We start from the raw sequence: 16,497 nt of genomic DNA, 5'->3' as shown, positions 1-16,497 counted from the left end.
AGCTCACAGACACCAATGTGGTGGATGGCAAATGGCGTTTATTGCTGAACGACGTGACACTATATAGCCTAGGTTTACAATGTCACTTCCGTCCGCTTACATCATAAACTAAAAGCTGTTGGCTACCTGGAGGGTAGCTTTTTTTTGTGATACAGTTCTGTTTCTGAGGCTTTGCTGAAACTGCATTAATAACAAAGATGGGACCTATAGGCAAAGAAGAGGAAAAGAATCCCAGTTGAAAATATCCTTCTCTGTCAGACAATATACTGCCTGCAGGGAGCCTATAAAATCTAGGGAACTGAGATACCCTGGTACACCTATATAGCAAAAAGGGTATGTTAGCATTCCAGAGTGTCCCATGCAGCAGGAAAGAATTACTTGTGCATGTACTAGGAAAGCACGTAGTGTTTGCCAAGACAAGGGAAGAGGTGTAAGCTGTCAGCCAGAACTGGTAAATCAAGAAGGATAAGAATGGAAGGAAGGAAGACCTGGCATTTAGTGGCTAATAACTCTATTGAGGGCTGTCCCAATAGGAAGCTGGATAAGAAAACATCACTAATAGTGATTGAAGACTGTGATACGTGGAGAGGCTCAAGGGAGAGACTTGTCTCTAAGGCATTTGCAGGAAAGTGCAAAATAAAAGGCAGTTCTGCCACAGGACGCAGACTGGGACTGCCATACAGGTGAGGTCTTTGGTACCTACTGCAGTGTAAGGAAGGCAGGTGCTCCCAGTTTATAAGAAAATTCTGGGCCCACACTGCAATTGCACTTTTTTTTTTTTTTTTTTTTTCTGCTTGGTGTAGCTTGGCACCATCACTGAATTCACTGTTCTGTGTTAAAGGTGGAGCTGACCCTGATGGAAGTATTTCCATCTTGATCCATATATTAATACAGATATATTAACTTGATAAGTCTAGGCTCAAAGTGTCAGACAGAATATATGTTTTTCAACTAATGTCAATTCAAATAAAGCATGAGTCTATACTTAAGGAATCTTATTGCTCTTTCTCAAAAGTGTAAAGGTTGCATTTAGTCTTAATGAAAAATGACAATATGACTCACATTGCTGTTTTGGAGAATATGAAGAAGAAATGCTGTCAGTGCTGAAGAACTTTTTGAGGACAAGAATTTCATCAGATGAATAAAAAAAAAACCACAGAGGAGTAAAAATTGAAAAAGTCTGCTTAATTTTTGCTGGAGGGTATATCCAAGGAATATGGAAAACATCCCTCTGGAAAAACAGCTGATTTTAACAATACATGCTGTATGCAGGTCTTGAAAGAATAAGTCACACTTTGTATTTAAACTGGGATCAGCTTCACAGCTGGCATAAGTCAACAGCGTTTTGTAGGAGCTGCTGGAGATAACACTGAATTGTACTTGTTTTAGGATTTAGCCCTTTATTTTCCACGCTATGGAAAACATGAGATTTAGCGATCTCAGTCAACCAAGCAAAGCCATACAAGAGTAAACAGGTTGTTAATCTGAAATCACCTTAGGGCCTTCTGCTCCCACTGAAATCAATGTTTAAATTTCCATCAGTTTGAGTGCAGTATTAAAGAAAAAATAAAAGCAAGCTCTAATATCCATGTTAATGTATTTTCTAAATACGTGAATTAATCAGCAGCTTGGTAAACTGGTTCAACAGCCTGATGCATTTGCTGAATCAACCTTGCTAAAACAGATGCACCATCTGCCTCACAGTTTCTAACATGCTGTTAAAACAAAGCAACATTTTTATAAGAATAGTTATTTTTGCTCTTATAAGCCTTAGTCTGTGCTCAGGCAAAACTACTCAGAACAAAATGCAGTATATCTCTAGTGTACCAAAATTAGCTTGCATAAAATCTGTTTGTGGCAGAACTTTAAAATACATAAAGAAAGGATTAGTAAATTTATGTACTTGCTCCTCTACTGTGTCTTAAACCGTGTTTTTTAGGTGTTTTCATAAATGTCTCCCAAATACTGTATGATTTTTTGCTTTGTTGTATTCATACTTCATATGTTGAAAAACTACAGAGAAACAAGATGAAGAGACTTCTGTTTTGTTGAGATCATTAAGAAAATGCAGTCCAGCCCTCATGGCAAACCACAGGCAGTTGGGCTTTCAGAAATGCTGAAGGGATTAAGGTGCTAAATATCCATTAACTGTCTTCACTTTGGTTTGTTGGGAAAACATCACCTCTAATGCTCATATTTATTGCTGTCTGTATGAGCCAGTTTTACACTATTGGAAGCAAGTAGTTTCAATACTGGTATTTCAATAAGATCTTCCTTCATTGCTTCTTTTTACCCCTTTGTACTTTGCAAGGCAGTGTGCAAGGGGTCTTGGAGAGAAACAAGAAGATTTTCACAGTCTTGTCTCTACCATAGTGGGCAACTGGGGAAAATACAAAAAACATTTATTTTTTTTTCTGTTAAAACACGTGCAGAGTAAAGCATTTTGCTTAAGGTGGCACTTCTAACAGATAGAAACCCCAAGAAATGCTTTCAAGCTGTAAACTTTGCATTTGCACCCAGGTGATTTGTTTCCTCACCTGGTGCTAATTTACTTTAATCTCACTCTGTATATACAGTTCCTTTCTAAACAGGAGAAAGAAAGCAAACAGGGTGGGCCAAACTCAAATTTCTAGCCTTACCAAACTGACTCACATGTGCTGTGACTTGCCGGGGAGGGGGAGGTTGTTTGGATATACCCCCAGGATACATGGAAGCAGTGTGTGCCCCTCTGTGCTTACTTTCTTGATAAAGGTAAAACATCTTCAGCTGTGTTGGAAGTAGGGAAAAGAAACTGGAAGGTGGTAGCAATTTCATTATGAGGGACGCCTTAGCTACAGCCACCGTATTAACGTGCTGCTTTTGAACCATGGCAACCCTGCCTCACCTTTAGACTGTTACTCTGGCAAGGTTTTGCGATATTTTAAAACGTGCTGACAGTCATTTTCTGTTGTGCTGGCCGGGTTTAATAGGCAGTATGTGTCATAAGTATGGGTCAGCCCTTATAAATATGCCTCTCTTGGCATTTCACAATTGTCTGCGAAGGTGTTGCTCAACCAGAGTCCCAGCCCTGCAGCCATGATGTATAGAGGTGTTGAATCTCCTGAATCAGACATGGGCCCTTAGGCAGTTCTGACTGCAGCAGAGCTGTGTTCAAACTAGCGCAGCTCCTACTGCCGAATGATGATATCCTTTTTGACTGCCCTTGCAGATGTTTCCAAGAGCTGGGTTTTATTTGTGCATCAACAAATGATCTGATATTTGCTAAGGTTTTGAATCCAGCCATTGAAGAATAATAAATGACTGTTTAGGTTGAGTTGAAATTTTGCAGCCTGATTCAGTTACAGTGGTGACTCACTTAGAGTTGGTTCTCACATGATTCACAAAGCGTATTGGGTGACTCAACCCACAAATTTACTTAGCTCCCATGTTATTTTCCCTCTCAGTGAAAAAAATCGGTTATAATAAATAATCACAGCAAACTTTGACTTACCCTGAGGTAAAATAAATGTGCGTGTTGAAAGGCTGCATATTTGTAATAATAAATTATTTAGTGAGGTAAGGATGAAATAATAGGACGTAGGAATTGTTAAAGAAAGGTGACATGCATTTTTGGCTGATGTTGCTGCATAGCAGATGTAAATAAAGGAAGAAAAGTTATTTTTATCTGATGGACATGCTCAGAGAGGCTGTTTTGACGGTGTCTGTACTTACTGTTATAGCCAGCCAATTCTTGGTATTTGTTCTCTGAAACAGGTAGTTTTAGATATGTCTGTTGTCTGGGTCAGACATTTTAAAGTCAAGTCAATTCAGAAAGCATGAGATACCTAGGTTCTGAAAACTGGGTCTTTGTAGGATGTCTTAGGCTAGTCACCCCAAGTCCTGAAGTAACTGAAGTTGTCTGAAAAATCTTGACTGAGTTCCTTTACAACATCGAATTCACAGAGGTGAGAAATTGTCCCAACAGGAGCTATAACATACTAAGTTTTTCTTCAAAAGATGCAGCTGCTCTCAGTGTTCCATAAGCATACACACAGGCACGTGGCTGTAGTGTAAATGCAATCTAAAACTCCGAGTTTGGAGTTAGCTGGAGACATCAGTGTATCCTTTTTCAGAGTGTCCCAAAATGATAGAAGTATCTAGGTAGCTACATACCTCTGAGCTTCTCAGCACTAAGTGACTAATCACTCTCCCTTTCATAAATGAAACAACAAAGAATCTGGAAAATGAAGAAGTTCTGCCACGTCAGCTGACTTGGTCATTAAAAAGGTTATTAGCAAGCAGGAATGTTTCTTTACCTCACAAATACCAAATGTCAATAATATCTGTAAATTAAACTTTGTAAGTCTGTATTTTGTAGAGATTAAATTACAGGGAACAGATAGTGTGTGGTTTGAAAGATTAAGGTGAGAATTCTGAATTCGTCGGAAAGATCATTCTTTTGCAGATTGCATCATTGGTTTGAGGAAACCTCAGCATAGTTCAGGTATGGCAAGAAATTTCTGAGAAATAAAATGGATGGTACTGGCAAAGTCCCAAAACCCAAGGGGCATAAACAATAGCGGTAAAAAAGGTACCTAGGAACAGTGACAGGATTAAAAATATGCAGCTAAAGGAATTCTGTACTAGAGAGAGAAGAAAGAAAAGGCTGAAAGATTAACTGTGGAGTGTCACATGCTGAACCACTGCAATGCAAAGTCCAGTGGAGCATTTTTGCGGTGTGCAGAATGCCACGCTTCTATCACAGTTTGCCAAGCAGCCACAAGATGTTTCGGGCCTCCTTGTAGAGAGTGAACCAAATGCTCATGCTACTTTGAACTTTCCCTCAGCTAAAGAAGGTAAAAGGATGGCTTTGTGCTCAAAGCACAGAACCAGGATTTAGTTATTCTTGGTTCTGCCACAGTCTCCTTGTGCGGCCTTAGGGCAAGTTATTCATCTCTTCATGCCACAGTCTCCCCGTTTGTAAAATACAGTTGGTGGTACATATGTCACAGTGGTTGGTTGAGGCTAAATTCTTTAATGTTTGTAAAGTGTTTTGGGACATAATACTGGGAAGGACAAATCACTAAATGCTGCAATGTTCCATGCAGAATTATGCTAATTGGTGGGGTTTTGGACACTGGTCCCTTACTGTATGTAACTAATGCTGCAAGCTGGTCCAATTTTACTCTATTGTACTTTTAACCTCACTGGTTCTGGGACCGGTCTGGAACAGAATAATTCATTTCTCATTGGGTGGTTATAGTAATTGATGAAATAAAAATTCCCCAGACTGCTCCTTGGAATACCTTGTGTTTACTGTTGTCTGAAGCTGTGCAAGCTAGCCTTTCAAAAAGTCTGATATTCGGAGGCATAGTCTAACAGCTTGTGCATGGAATAGACACACTACCAGTGAAAGAATCTGAAAAAGCAAGGCTCATCCTTACAGGTAGATATTGGCAGAAGTCAAAGACCTGGCTCACTTCATAAGCATTTCCCATCAAACGCAGTAACCTCTTTGTACGTACTAGCTGTGACCAGGTGGTATGGTGCGTTGCCATGAGCAAATGAATCTTTGGATAGGTAAACCACAGCTATGTTTTTCTAAACAATTACTTTTTTAGTGTTTCTAAATGTGTTTTCCTATCAGCACTGCTGGTAGATCATGTATGGAGTATCATTAATTATCATGTATAACATGTCTGTTCTCCCTCTTACTGCTGAGCCCCATGCAAATACCCATGTGGTTCTTTGCTGCTATGGGACTGTCACAGCAGCTGTTTTTTCTGTTGCTTTAAACAAGCTGTTGTGACTGATACTTCTTTTCACCATATGTCCTGAACACTCCCAGTTCATGGTTACATGTCATTTCCAGGATGCTTTGCAGGGTGTGTATGCCTCCACCCCATTTCAAAATCATTGTAACTCTCAATGGATTGACTAATGACTGCAAGGTGTTACTTAGCATGCTGGTTTTGGCTGACAGTGCTACTAAATGAACAGTTGTTTGCTTAAGGTGTCTGTCATGGTTCCCACGTGAAGTAACTTTTACAGAGAAATTGAACATGCCGATGGCTTCAGTTTTGCTAGTAAGCATTTATCTGACATGCTGCTGAGACCAACAAGGTGTATGACCCCAACTTGTCCTGAATATTGATAATTTTGCCCTGTTCCTTAGCCATGCCCTATGTATGTATTGTCCTTATACATTTTGTTACGCTGATCTCATCATCATTACTTCCATCATGAATCTGTAGAATAGGAGTGGGTGGTGAGAACTAAAGAAAACTCTAATGTACCTGTAAGGGTGTTGTGCTGATGCAGTGTATAAGATGTTGCAATTCTGTCCCACTGTGAGGAACTGGGACTGATGTCACAGTTTCTTTCATTTGTTTTCATTTATGTTGTTGAGTTTATGTTCTCAACTCTTTTCTTGGGATAGGATATGCAGCACCAAAGAGAAATTGCTTGAGCACAGCAAACGTATTTATTTGTTATTATAGTGGGTGGACAGGCCTTATTATTCACCTGTGATGCATTGACCTTCCAGAAGGTCTACCTGGCATTTCAGTAATAGCGTACGCGATGGTACAGTATTGAGTGTGGTCAGGAATGATGTGTCTACTAATCATTTTAATGCAATCATCTGGAGGTAAACAGAAACTGAATTTAAATTATAAACGTGAAAGATGTTAAAGTACAGGAAAGAGCATTCTTTGAGCAACTCTGTCATCTGACTCTTTAAGTTTCCATAGTAGGTGATTGTGTGAGCCTATGTCATATGTGCTGCATTGCTGGACTATCCTCACAATGTAATGTATTGCTACTGGAAATATAGCTGGCGTGAAACCCTTTTTTTTTATTGATAACTGGTGGAATTGTTCATGTTGCCTTTAGCAAATAGCATGCTAGCTCTTACTTTGTTGGATATATGGCAGCAAGCTGTGGGATTATAGTTATGTAGCCAAGGAGGGGTTTGTGTAATTGTTCTCTTGAGGTTAGTACAGATGTCTACATGCAAATTTTAGTAGCTCCACAGTAGCAGGGACAAAACTTATTCATGTGCATATAATGCAGCTTCTCAAACATCTGCCTTTTTGCTAACATAACAGTGTAGGTTACAGTTCCTGCTCTTTTTCTGCTCATATGGGTAAAGTCCTTTAATTCTGGAAGTTGGGGCTGAGAGAATGACTGTTTGAACTAACATTGACTGTGCCCTTCTCTTCACCTCTCGCACTGAGGGTGAATTTCTGTGCTCAAATCTTCCATGAGTCAAGAGAAAGCTTAAAAAGAGCCTGATGTAACTATATCAGTGTTGAACATAGTCCTTGTGGAGAGGAAAAATTATTGACATTGTTTTTGCTGCAGATGGATGTCTGTGATGAACATCCACATAATTTATTTTACTCTTTGTGTGAGTATCAGCAAGTTAGAAGCACTTTGGTGTTTTTTTTTAGTATACACGACGGGATCTATTCTGTGGTATCTATCCTTAGTGCTCTTGTTCATGATGAAGGCAGGTCTTAGTGACAGGTTGTTATTTGGACTATGCTTGTGAGTGTGGTCCTGTATTTGTACATTTGTTTCTGTTAACAAGAGAATGTCTGTAAAAACAGCCTGAGTTTTTGCAGAAAGGAGTATGTTTGCACTACATGTTGTCTAAATCAAATAATTATTTTATAATATGTTGTGTTTTAGATGTATTTTGATTTAGTAATTGCTTTCTTGTGCTTGCATGCACTTGATGGCCTTCTTCAGCTGAATGGTGAAGAACGGTTGTTTTGGTTGTGATAGGCCTTCTTTTGCAGCAGTTTGCTGTGATGCTGACACTGGCAAATCATTTTAGTGCTATGATTGCCCTCCATTGCCCTGGGAGCAGAATGTTCTGTTTTACTTTGCTCCTTTTGATAAGTTTCATATGATATGGACTGCACTCTGCTGCTTGGGTTTATGCAGCAGCCTGTGCATCTGTGGTGACATGCTGTTGGTCTTTCATAGTCACAGTGCGCCTTTGGTTCCAAGGTATTCCTGAGTCTTTCCCGTCCACAGTTAGATGTTGTAGTAGGTGATCTTTTATCTCCAGGTGCCTTTAAAAACTGCATGCTATCGCCTGGCAGTGCCTGGTTTTTTCTTATTTTTCTTTTTGCCACAACTTGCATCTGCCGAAAGTAAGTGTGCCAAACTGGCTTTACTTTTGGAAGAAATAATAGTTCTGTGGATTGCTTTGCTTTGATTAAAAACAAAGTGAAGTTTTCTTGGCTATGTAGCATTTTATATACCTGCAAAGCTCATTTTTATGTGAACATTTATTATTTTTTTGGCTCCTGAAATAAAACATATCCCATAGGATTTCCAGGGTCTCTGTAAACTCTGGAACCTGTAAACAATTTGACGAAGTGATTTTTTTTTTCTCAGTAGGCTCTTTTCTTGTCTTTCCCAATGAATAGTACTGTGGTCTGGTGAGGGGTGGAATTTAATGTGTCTGGTAGGGGGAGAGCAGCTCAGCAGAAATGGTGCTTACCTCTTTTTTTTTTTTTTTTCAGACTGGCATGTTTTGCCATATGTTTGAGATAGAAATAGCCTTTGTCTGGTTCAGAAAATGCTTAGCATTAAGGATTTGACAGATGTCCACCTTCTTTCAGAGTTTGTGCTGTTGCTCATCATAGCACAGTTCCCACCACCTGTAAACTAGTTCTTATGAAGATCTGTCAAAGGTACAGTTCCCTAGAATTTAATGTTGGCTAGAGAAACAGAAGGGAAAACTCTATAAATTATTGGGTTATGGGGGTTCCCAAAGTGCTTTTTGCATTCTTGGAATATCGTAATATGCCTATGTGATGACTTCCCTTTTGTTTCTAGTCATTTATTCTTCAGATCATTCCAGATGAAGTTACTGTAAGCAAGTGCTTTTGAAGAAACTGTTTTTGCCTGTCTATATGGCATAATGCTGCTTGTCCAGACAGCACAAATAAATTGGTTTCCTTTTACATTAGCTGTCTGTACTGCTTTTGCTGGTATTATCACACTAATCACGCATGTAGATTATAAGCTTCTGTAAAGCTCATTCAAAGATGGTGAGAGAGTGGAACATAACTTAAAAAAGTTATTTCTGTTTTTCAGTCATCTTCCCACTTTTTGGACAGAGTCGTATTCTTTGGTTTCATTCACATTCAGTGTTATACTGGTTCTTGTTAACATGTTGACCTTTATGGCTCATGGAAGTAAATTTGATCAGTTTTCCCTGTTAGTGTGAGAAATACACAGTATACAGCAACTGAGTTAAATGGTACTAAGAAGTTAATCTCTGCATTTCATAGTTACTGTTGTTGAAATAAATAGTTGCGTGGAGGTTATGGTTTCAGAGCAGGAAACCTAACTACAGTCAAAAGAAACTCGAGATTACGTTCATGAATTTCTGCTTGACATATTTGCTTTGTATTAAAATGTGTCATAATAAATAACATTCTATTTCTTGTTCCTTACAGATAAAACGAGAAAACCCGGAAAATATGCCAGATTTAAAATATTTAGTAAAAGAAAAATTTACTGCACTGGAAAGCAAGAACAGTGACTCAGATTTGCAAAGGAATGAAAAATATTTGTATTTTCAGGATCAACTTAAAGAGATGAGAAAACAATGTAAGTATTATTTTTTAAAAAATAGATTCTTTGAATGCCAAGTGTTAAGATGTGACTAACTGCTCTAAGATATAGAACTGCCAGCTATGGCTCAAACTGAGGTGAGTGGTTTTATTCAAATTGATATCTGTATAGAAAAAAACCAATGTAATTACCTTGGTAATTTTATTTAGACTCCCACAGTTCCTGCCGTGTTTGAATACAAATACCATGAAACTTGCTTCACATCTTTTTTTCCTAAGGTGGGCTTTTTCATTTGGAGATTTTTTCTTTTTTTTTTTTTTACTTAATTGATAGGATCTTCTAAAAGGATTAGGTAAGCTGTTTTCGTTTGTCACTTAAACAAATTGCTCCTGTTTCACAACTTAGGATGTGTTGCAACTCTAAGAAGACCTTTGCTTTAATCGTAGAACTATATTGTTGGAAAACGCTTACTCTGTCTGTTCTCAGGTTTACAGCTTCTATGCACGCACCATGTAACACTGCAACTTATTAAAATCTGTTTTTCTTAATTCACGTGATTTATCAAGTGTTAAAAGTTTATTTGTGCTTAAATTACCAGAAAACTTAGAGAGTGAACAGTTCTAGTATTTATGCAACAGAACAAAATTGTATGCTTTTATTGCCCTGCGCCTATAGCAGCCATTAAAATCACTCCGATTACTGTTACTGGGAAAGTTTGTGGGCTCTAACACTATTTGTGGTGTTCTTCCTCAGTCTTGATTATGTTTTGAAATGATATTATTCTGCTTGCTGTCCCTTGACCCCTGTACCTATTTCCTCCCACCCTACATTTTGATTTCAACATAAACTGGTATCTCAGGAACTTCAGGAGTCATAGATTAATGATTTGTACCCTCTGAAAATGATATTCTGGATGTTATCCTGTAGATTTCCTTGAGTTTTGTTTTTATGGAGGTCTGTCCAAAACCCACTGAAACTAGCAGAAAGAATTTTCCCGTTGACTTCACTGGACTTTGGATTACTTCCCTATAGAGATTTATGAAGTGTGAGGACATGCTTGACAAGGCAATTTTCAGATCTGATATCTCAAGGCTCCCTAGGATTAGAGCTTGAGGGCTTAATATATGTTTCCCATCTTTATGGTTTTTAAGATTTTGGATTTGAGTATTAACACTGATCTCTGAGTTTAATAGAGCTCTTGGCACTATTTTAAGAATGAACATACCAGGCTGCAGACCACAAAACTGTAATTTTCACTCCCTACATAACCATAAAATTATTACTGCCCCACCATTATGTTGTAATTCCTAATTTCCAGGTGTTAGTAACTGAGAAGATAAAATCTTGATAACTGACTTTGGATTTACTTTCCACCCTGTAATTGCCTGAGGAGGGGGTGTATGCCCTAGTAATATATTCAGCTCAGGCTATGGGATTGAGTTCTAACTGGCAGACCTGCTGGAAAAAAAAAAACAAAACCAAATAAAATAAGCACAGTAATAGTTTTTCTTAAAAAAAAAAAAAATAAAAAAAACCTAGGACATCATTCTGCCACTACTGCCTGAAATCCAGATTTGTCTTTTTAGCCACTTGGACTTCTCTTTTGGTTGCGCACAGTGGTCAGATTGTGCCCAAACCAAAATACATGATGATGTTGTATGAACTGCTATGTTCAGTCCAGGGACTATTGATCAGCTGGCTCAGCTTGGATTTTGTAGAATTCATCCTGTTTTTGATGAGGTAAATCCATCACGTTTTTTCCTATTGAAGCATTTAATGCAGTTTAAAAGGTTGAATGGAAAATTGTTTGTTAGCTTTCACAAACAGTCTTGGATGAAATATAATGAACGTGTATTCAAATACACAGTCTGGTGCTGCGCACCTTCTTTTGAAATGGATAACTAAATGCCACCTCAAGCCTGCAGCTAGAAAACTGGTGGGAAATTCAAAGTTAAAGTTTTCAAAGCAAGCACAATTCTGCTGCCTTAAACTTGCATCAGTGTTGTGTTTTCTGCCTGAATAATCTGTTGTTCCAGCAGAAAGTCACTTTACAACTTTACTTTCCTCTTTAAAAGGCTCTTTTACCAGGAAGGCTCACAGAAATTCTTAATAATAGGTGAATGAAGATCAGTGGAGTCCGTTTATGTTCACGTATGTAAATTTGCTTCTGTATGATACAGTGACCTGGAACTAGTAAGACTGTCCAGTTTCTCTATTTATTGTAGTTATGTGATCTTCTTGCCATTACCCTTATCCTCCCTCTATCCTTTTGTGTGGTTTTGTCACTCATACCTAGCCTTAAAAAAGACCCATGGAATTGATTATCATCAATTTATCCACAAGCTTAAAAATGACAGACACGCACATTCTTATAGGATCAGGGCCTCTGGTCGTAACATCTTTGTGAGAGGCTAAACTGACAGTGTACTCCATCTGGTATAAAAAGCCTCTTCTCATTGTTGGGTTCTACGTAGTAAATTACAGTGCTGAGATGTATAATTGAGCACTGTCAATATTATCTGAAACACCACATATGCCATATAGAGAGTAGTGTTGCTGTAGAGAAAGAGTGGGCTCAAAGGCAGGAATTTCTGGGTTGCATTGCCACCTGAGCTGAAGATTCATAAAATCTGAAAAAGACATCTACTTGTTTTGATAAACAAGGATGATGATTTACCCTATAGCACACCATATGTATATTTTTTTTTCTTTTGTAAGAAGAACATTAGGGTCACCCTGTTAAATATTCAATAGCCATGCTTAAGGCAAGACATCTCTGTGTTCTTTAGCTTCTCCTGTATGAGTTGTGAAGCATGAGTCCTACGATACTGCCCCCAGAACACAGCAGATTATATAACATTGCAATTTTGGGACACAGTTTAAAACTACTTGATGTCAGTTACATGTATCAATAACTTCATCAACAGTTACCTAGTTAGTTTTTTGGTTTGAACTATTAGTCTTGCCAGGTTTGGGCACAACTTGGTGCATAACTCCTGACCGGTTTCAAGCACACATATACAGTGTGGTCCAATTTTTAGCTCTTTCCTGGGATTTGGTTTTATTCCTAAATCAGATAAAATATAAAAATTCCAGCCAAGTTTTCTCAGAGGGGCTTTCCTGGAGTTCTCTTTTGTGCCAGCCTTTTCTATCTCAAAGGAGCAGATGAGATATGTGCTACAATTATTTGCCTTCCATGATGAGTTACCATTATTACGTATCTTTTATGCAGAGTTTGACATTTGTGTTCTAGAAAAGCTGAAAAAGAAAATGTTATATTCTCACATTGTCTTGCTACTTAGAAATTCACTAGGATTTGAAGGAGAAAAACTTTCTCGACACACTTTTTAGGAGTGGTGCAGAGTGTGAAGTAGTTAAATATAACCTTATTTTAACAGAAAATTAAGAAAGCTAATACATTTTCTCTCTTGATATTTGCTGCCACAGTGATGAAAGGGAGCTGCATGGTTGTTCCCTGACACCTAATAGGTGACATGCAATACAGTAGGTATCTCTAATACTCAGGGTGGAGAATGGTGCTGTATCACCTTCAGATTGTCCTCTTCTCTAGGCAGTTCTGCAGGAAGGAGACCTCCATAGCTTTGAACTTTAGCAGTAGGTAAGGTGCAGAAATGAAACTGGGAAAGTGCATCTCTGTGGCAGTAAGGATGATATCATACCTTAGAGCAGTTTCTGTTCTCATTTTTCAGACAGTTTGCAGGCATTTTCCCTCAATCTGTGAGCCTTTATTATGCAGATACTTTAGCTGGAATTTGTGCAAAATGATGCAAAATCTCCACCTCTGATGATATGTGTCAAAACACTGTCAGACAGGTTTTATGTGAACAGCAAGTGATTTTTCTGAAGTCTGTTTTCAGAACTATCTTACATTCCTGAATTCCCACTTCTTATTTTTAATGAAAAACGTTTTCATTTTTCTACTTAAACCTGCTTAGAATGTAAGCATGTCATGGTTTAACCCCAGCTGGCAACTAAGCCCCACACAGGTGTTCACTCACTCCCCTCACAGTGGGATGGGGGAGAGAATCAGAAAGGTAAAAGTGAGAAAACTCATGGGTTGAGATAAAGACAGTTTAATAGGTAAAGCAAAAGCCATGCCACAAGCAAAGCAAAGCAAGGAATTAATTCACCACTTCCCATGGGCAGGCAGGTGTTCAGCCATCCCCAGGGAAGCAGGGCTCCATCATGCATAATGGTTACTTGGGAAGACAAAAGCCATCACTCTGAATGCCCTCCCTCCCTCCTTCTTCCCCCATCTTTATATGCTGAGCTTGATGGTCTGTGGTATAGAATATCCTTTTGGTCAGTTGGGGTCAGCTGTCCTGGCTGTGTCCCCTCCCAGCTTCTTGTGCCCCCCCAGCTACCCACTGGTAGGGTGGCGTGGGGTGAGAAGCAGAAAGGCCCTTGGCACTGTGTAAGCGCTGCTCAGCAATAACCAGGACATCCCTGTGTTATTATCAATACTGTTTCCAGCACAGATCTGGCACATAAAAAATTTCCAGCACATAGTAGCCCCGTACTAGCTACTATGGAGAGAACATCACCTCTATCCCAGCCAAACCCAGCACATTTTCACCCCTTATTCCATACCATTTATATCATGCTCAGGTCCCACAATATGCAATATGTCATTAACCACCACCCCCATTCCCATCCTTTGGTATAATACACAAATATTGTTCCCTTAGTCTATGGACCACCCTTATGAAATGTCTTTAAAATCTCCAGATTTTAATGAGTTCATTTAGTCCATGACTTTGGGCTCCATCTGTTGTGGTGGTCGCTCAGGACAAGGAGAGGTGGGGTGTGGCATGGAATTATTGGGCACCAAAGCCAGCTCAAGGTCAGGTTACTGCTGCACTTGTGCTACTTCTTGTGTGGCTTGCCCTACACTGATTCAGGTGGTTCCTGCTATAGGAATTCCTATGACATGCAAATCAGGTCCTGGGTTACAACAATTTAAAGGTATTTCCATTACAGTCTCCACTCCTGGTCCCTTTGGACCACATCGTATGGCTTAACACTGCAATGAATTCCTACCTTTGCCCCTGCTCTGGCTTGAATTTACCCACAGACTGCAGTTCATAGGGGTTGTATGTGCTCCGAGTGGAGACTTATATATGAGCCACAGTCTCTCCAGGGCTACACCTGCTGCGGCATGAACTTACCCACAGCCACAGTCACTTCGAGGTGCACCTGTTCCAACGTGGCCTTATCCACGGGCCGCAATGCCTTCAGAGATAGACCTGCTCCAGCGTGGCCTTACCCACAGCAACATCCTGTCAGAAGTACACCTGCTCCAAAACGGCCTACTGCCGTGGCTGCAGACCCTTCCGGGGTGTACCTGCTCTTTCATGGGTTTATCCATGGCCACATGTTTTGAGGTTACCTAGCATGACCTCATGCACAGCCACGGATGCTTCAAGGTGTACCTGCTGCAGTACCTTCTCCAGTGTGGACTTACCCTTTGGCCACAGTCCCTTCAGAGGCATAACTGCTGCGGCACAGACATAACCACGGCTACAGAAGCTTTAAGACTGCTTTGGTGTGGACTTATCCATGGCCGCAGATGCTTCAGGGTGTCTTGCTCCTACATGGACTCAGCCACAGTCACAGTCCCTTTGACTCGAGTTCACACTGGAGTTCCAGCCTGTCCAGTACAGCAGCACTGCAGCAGCAGCAGCGATGCCCCGGCCGTCTGCCAGCCCCAGTGCGTCGCCATTGCTGTTATCAGAACGTTCCCAGGCACGGCACAATGAGATGATAGGCAGGACAGTAGTACAGCAAGCAACAAAAGCAAAAAGCAGCCACTAACGAGCACTATACAGTAGTGGCAAGCAAGCCCCGTGGCAAGCACAGGAGCCTGTCAATTACTAGCTAAACAGCAATAGCTATAAATTTGATCTAGCACATTCCAGTAATATCTGTTGTTATCCTGAACCCTTCAAGCCCCGCATTGGGCACCGTAAAAGACTGTCATGGTTTAACCCCAGCCAGCAACTAAGCACTACACAGCCACTTGCTCACTTCCCCTGTGGTGGGACTGGGGCGAGAATCAGAAGGGTAAAAGTGAGGAAATTCATGGGTTGAGATAAACCAGCACAAAGCACTATATAAGAAGTGTTGATTAATTTATTTTTAATTATTATTATTTTTTAACCTGAAATGTAACCCAGATTTTTATTCTTGTAACCCAAAATGGCTACATTATCTTTTCTAAGTAATTGAGCACTTGGAGGGATATTCACTAAATCTGGTAATACCAGATTTAGTGAATGAAATAATAGAAATAATAGAATAGGAAGTTCTAAACGATTGCATGTGTGGATTGTAAGGAAAATTTTTTGTGACCATAACCCTGCATGACTGATGCTGTCCTTACACATAAGGGTCCTGAATCTTCAGAGTGCTTAGTGATCTCCTTTTCATTAAGTGAAATGCTTAAACAAGTTGCTTAAATTAAATTGCATGAGTAGATCCTTTGAAATGAGTGAGATTGCTGTCATGTTTAACTTCCTTGTTGGAGTGTAATCGCAGTACAGAACCTTGCAGGACTGAGCCCATAGGAACTAAGTCATGATTACTGCAGGAATTGTAATTTTGCATTTTGTATCTTGTGTAAATTTAAAATTCCACCTTATGTTTAAAGTTGTATTACCAAGTCTTTTTATTTTATGCCAGTGTGTGTGTATATATATATATATCAAAGGCATCTTTGGCACGGAGTATGAGAATTTTGCCTTCACAAAATGAAAGTAAGATCTGTCTTTAATCTCTATGTATCAGTTTAAATTTCTGATACTCTGTGAAAAAGAGCTAATCAGAAAGTGTAATCTCAACTCCTGTGACCCTAGCTGCCGCTGCTCTATTTGCTGAAAGTTATTTAGTTTCACATTC

The 16,497-nt window shown here is 39.5% G+C and overlaps 1 protein-coding gene and 1 long non-coding RNA gene across 3 annotated transcripts in view; both read left to right on the top strand.

The window, feature by feature from the left end:
• LOC308060107 overlaps window positions 1-9,454 on the top strand; it is a 33,509-nt gene extending 24,055 nt beyond the window's left edge. Inside the window, exon 3 of the long non-coding RNA XR_013926608.1 lies at window positions 138-9,454. This is a non-coding gene — a long non-coding RNA (uncharacterized lncRNA). The remainder of the gene's footprint in view (window positions 1-137) is intronic.
• NSMCE2 (NSE2 (MMS21) homolog, SMC5-SMC6 complex SUMO ligase) overlaps window positions 1-16,497 on the top strand; it is a 136,252-nt gene that overhangs the window by 54,390 nt on the left and 65,365 nt on the right. For both annotated transcript variants that reach the window (XM_080378389.1, XM_080378390.1), the window contains one exon: window positions 9,462-9,615. In XM_080378389.1, coding sequence (XP_080234515.1) covers window positions 9,462-9,615 — 154 coding nt within the window. The remainder of the gene's footprint in view (window positions 1-9,461; window positions 9,616-16,497) is intronic.

This window comes from Falco punctatus (assembly GCF_963210335.1).
Source record: "Falco punctatus genome assembly, chromosome: 3".
In the NCBI taxonomy this organism is placed as follows: Eukaryota; Metazoa; Chordata; class Aves; order Falconiformes; family Falconidae; genus Falco; species Falco punctatus.
The sequence above is the reverse complement of the archived record's forward strand: the minus strand, read 5'-3'. Positions and strand labels throughout refer to the sequence as shown.